At 45.9% G+C, this 3,278-nt stretch overlaps 1 protein-coding gene across 1 annotated transcript in view; it reads right to left on the bottom strand.

Moving 5' to 3' along the window:
• Window positions 1-355: 355 nt before the first annotated feature.
• Window positions 356-3,278, bottom strand: part of SEPTIN11 (septin 11) — a 19,628-nt gene continuing 16,705 nt past the window's right edge. The window contains exons 7-8 of the mRNA XM_009641514.2: window positions 2,093-2,225; window positions 356-1,024 (exon numbers count right to left, since the gene is read on the bottom strand). Coding sequence (XP_009639809.2) covers window positions 833-1,024; window positions 2,093-2,225 — 325 coding nt within the window. The 3' untranslated portion in view covers window positions 356-832. The remainder of the gene's footprint in view (window positions 1,025-2,092; window positions 2,226-3,278) is intronic.

Genomic DNA, 3,278 nt, shown 5'->3' with positions numbered 1-3,278 from the left:
ACGGGGCAACGTTCCTCCAGTTTCAACGGAAGCAGAGTTAGGTCCAAACTGAGCACACCTGAAAATCCCACCTCCAGATACTGGCCATGGGACAGACTCTGTCCACAGACACAGTTGGTGCCTAGTTGCTGCAATCTCACAGTCCTGGAGGGTATAGGGTTATACTCCTAGCGTACGAATACAAAATAGTAGAAAACACTGCCGTTATCTTTAATAAAAGGTATGGGTTTCTTAGCTTATTATGTCAACTTGATACAGCCACAAATGCCATTTACCTGCAATTTTGGTACCTTAGCAGTTTGCTTTTTTAAAAAAACAAACCCAAAACTTCTTGTCTTTAAAGCAAGCTTCCAAGTACGCACTTTCGCACTAGCATTTGCCACGTAGAAATAACATGGCGGTTTTGGTTTCTAATCTACTTCTACTTACAACTATAACCTTAAAGAATGGGAACTGGAGACTACACTTCAGTGAAAGAACGGACGGGTAGAGAACCCCTTAATAATTTTGGCTCAGGCGGATAAATCTGAGTCCAGAACATCCCAGAGCTGTTCCAGAAGATGCGGGACAGACCACAGGTCAAACCACCATCCGATTGCTCTCCCATACCAGTCAGACTTTGACGTAAAATCTGAAGGTACTCCTCTAGAGAGAAATTAAGATCATGTCCCTGGCCCACCCTTTAGAAAAAAATATTTTATTTTGATCAGGCTGATAAAAGCCCAGTTTCCAGTCTGGTAATGGGGAAAAGCAAATACAGACATGCAGCAAGAAAGAAAAAACAGCCTCCCAAACTGTAATAAACCCTACAAAGGATGTGGGTGACATCCGCTTACTTTTTCTTGTCCTTGTCTTTCTTGGTTTGTTGAGAACCTGCCTGCTGAGCCTGTGACTGTAATAGCTGAGCTGCTGCCTTCTTCTTTTGAAAGTTGTTCAGCTCTTCCTCAAGTTCCTTCTTTTTGTCTTCCACTTTTTTCTTCTCTTCTTGGTGAGTCCTCTTTAGATGGTCAAACTTTTCGTGAAGCTGCCAGGACAAAGACAATGAAAATTGGATGGGAAGAGAAGAGTATTTCATCCCAATTACTGGTACTGCCTGGAACTGTTCCACCAGCACTGAGGCCTCACTGCATTAATAACAAGTTATCGGCCTGTCCCGAGCACGGCCAACTTTGTGAGAAAAGCTCTGCAATTAGCACACCCATGCACACACACAGATGGTGGGAATTTAAGTTGCTGTAGGATATGACAGATCTCTGGACACTTCCAAACCCCCACGTTCCATCCCTCATTGCTTTGTACCTAGTGGACTCTCTCATGCAAAGCAAGAAAACGCGGCCATTCGGGGCAACCCTCTTCTCTGGGGCTCTCCTCTGTACCTCAGTAGAAGTACACACTTCTCTGTGAGGCCCAAGAAACAGTCCCTCTCCTAGCAGAACATCTACATTTTTTTTCTGTCCCACAGTCATCAGTGCTGATCTACACACACGGAACAAATCCCACCAGGGCAGCTCTTAAAGAGCTCCATCACATCCCTCTACAACTACGGCGAGGGGGACTTACTGCCCTCTGGGAAGTCCTTATCTACTTGCTGAAAGTCTCCAGAAAGGCGCGACTGCTAAGGGGCAGCGCTGGCTGTGCCGTAGCTGAAGATCCACTGCAAATCAACATTACTTTGAGTAGCAAACATATTCTCTCCTTTGGGTGCGACTGAAGAGGTGAGAGAGCAGAGAGCAGCACAGCAAGGCTCCATTTCTGTGGGGTACGTAGCCACAGCCGCTGTTACTATTGCACTGCAGCACCTCCCACTCGCTCCATGGAGTATATCCCCTTCCAGCTGCCCAAAGCCAGGGAATACTCCTGCTCCGTTTTACAGGCACAGAAAAGCAGCAAAGGACTTCTGTGATGGGTCATACCACAAGTCCATGGCAGGACTGGGAACTGAGTTCATACCTGCTTCTTGAGACTGTTTGTGCACAGCAAGCACCGTTGCAGGCTTGATGTTGGAACCTGGATGTTCACCTTCTCAGGGGTCTCTTGGAAAAGCCCCAGCCTAAACCCTCACCCGCAGTCCTCTGAGTTACAATATACTCACATCTTTCTCTGCTTCCTTCAACTCTGCTTCCTTCTCCTTCACTCGCATAACAAACATCTGCCTCATCTCGTCCTCCTTCTTCTGAAGTTCACCCAAGAATTCGTTCCTCTTGGCTTCGTAAGTCTCTTGGAGACTGTTAAACACACAGAAAAAAAACAGTCAGAGCTGTGTTTCATGCACAGTCATGAGTTTCCAGCCTTTGGTGACCTTACCGCATCATCTTGTCACAGAAGATCATCAGAAGGTCCCTGACTACAGCTGAGGCATGAACACCTCCACCGAAGCCAGTCCTAGCTTGCTAGGTGGCAGCAGTGGGAGACAAATTGGCAAGTTCAAAATGAGCACACTGTTCCAGATCCTGTAAATCACTTAGCAGGCAGGATGACTGTCCTCGAAAATAAACAGCCGCTATGTAAGCGTCTCCAGCAATCCCCTACGCTCACAGGGCTTGCGATCTGTTTGAGTCACACCTCCTCACTTCTCCCACCGTTTGTCCTGAACATCTTCATTTGAAGTGCAAGATTTGTGGAGTGGACACGGGCATATCAGAGCACAAAATCTGGCTTTCTGTATTTCATTAAGCATGACACGGACACAGAGCAAAACTGATTTTTACTACTTATTGCTAATGGATTCAGATCAGGGGCTTTATTTAGATAAAGCCACCTTGGGAGACTTCTCTTTTGCCTGTAGCTGCCAAGGGAAGCTAAGCCTTTGCAAATGAAGAGGAGCACTCCTCATCCAAATAACCACATTACTGGATTCCTTCATTCCCTCTCTACTTCTTGGCATTTCTTTATTTCCCCAGCACCGAGATACCACAGCAAAGACTTGGGACACAAAATATGTTGTCCATGCACCTCTGAGATTTTCAGAGCCTCTTAGGAACTCTGGACTCCAAATTCCTCTTCATTTTATCCCTTAAATGGATTTGGATATTTCAGCCATAATGATAGTGTGGGAATGATAACTATTTCCCCCAGGATGCTTTTTTGAAAATTCCTTTTTTTTTTTTTTTTAAATGAAAACTCCAGATAGCACACATTAACTGCTGGGCTAATGGAACATCTTAATCCTATTAAAGCCAAGTTTTTGCCTCTCCTGGCACATGGTGGGGGTTTTGGTGGCTTTTCTGTTGCCTGATTTTGTTGTTTGGGTTTGGCGGGGGGTTGGGGGGGGGGAGACA

The sequence above is a fragment of the Egretta garzetta genome, unplaced genomic scaffold (genome assembly GCF_000687185.1).
Source record: "Egretta garzetta isolate BGI_Z169 unplaced genomic scaffold, ASM68718v1 scaffold77, whole genome shotgun sequence".
NCBI classification, from domain to species: Eukaryota; Metazoa; Chordata; class Aves; order Pelecaniformes; family Ardeidae; genus Egretta; species Egretta garzetta.
Note: the sequence above shows the minus strand (reverse complement) of the source record. Positions and strands in the feature narration are given on the sequence as shown.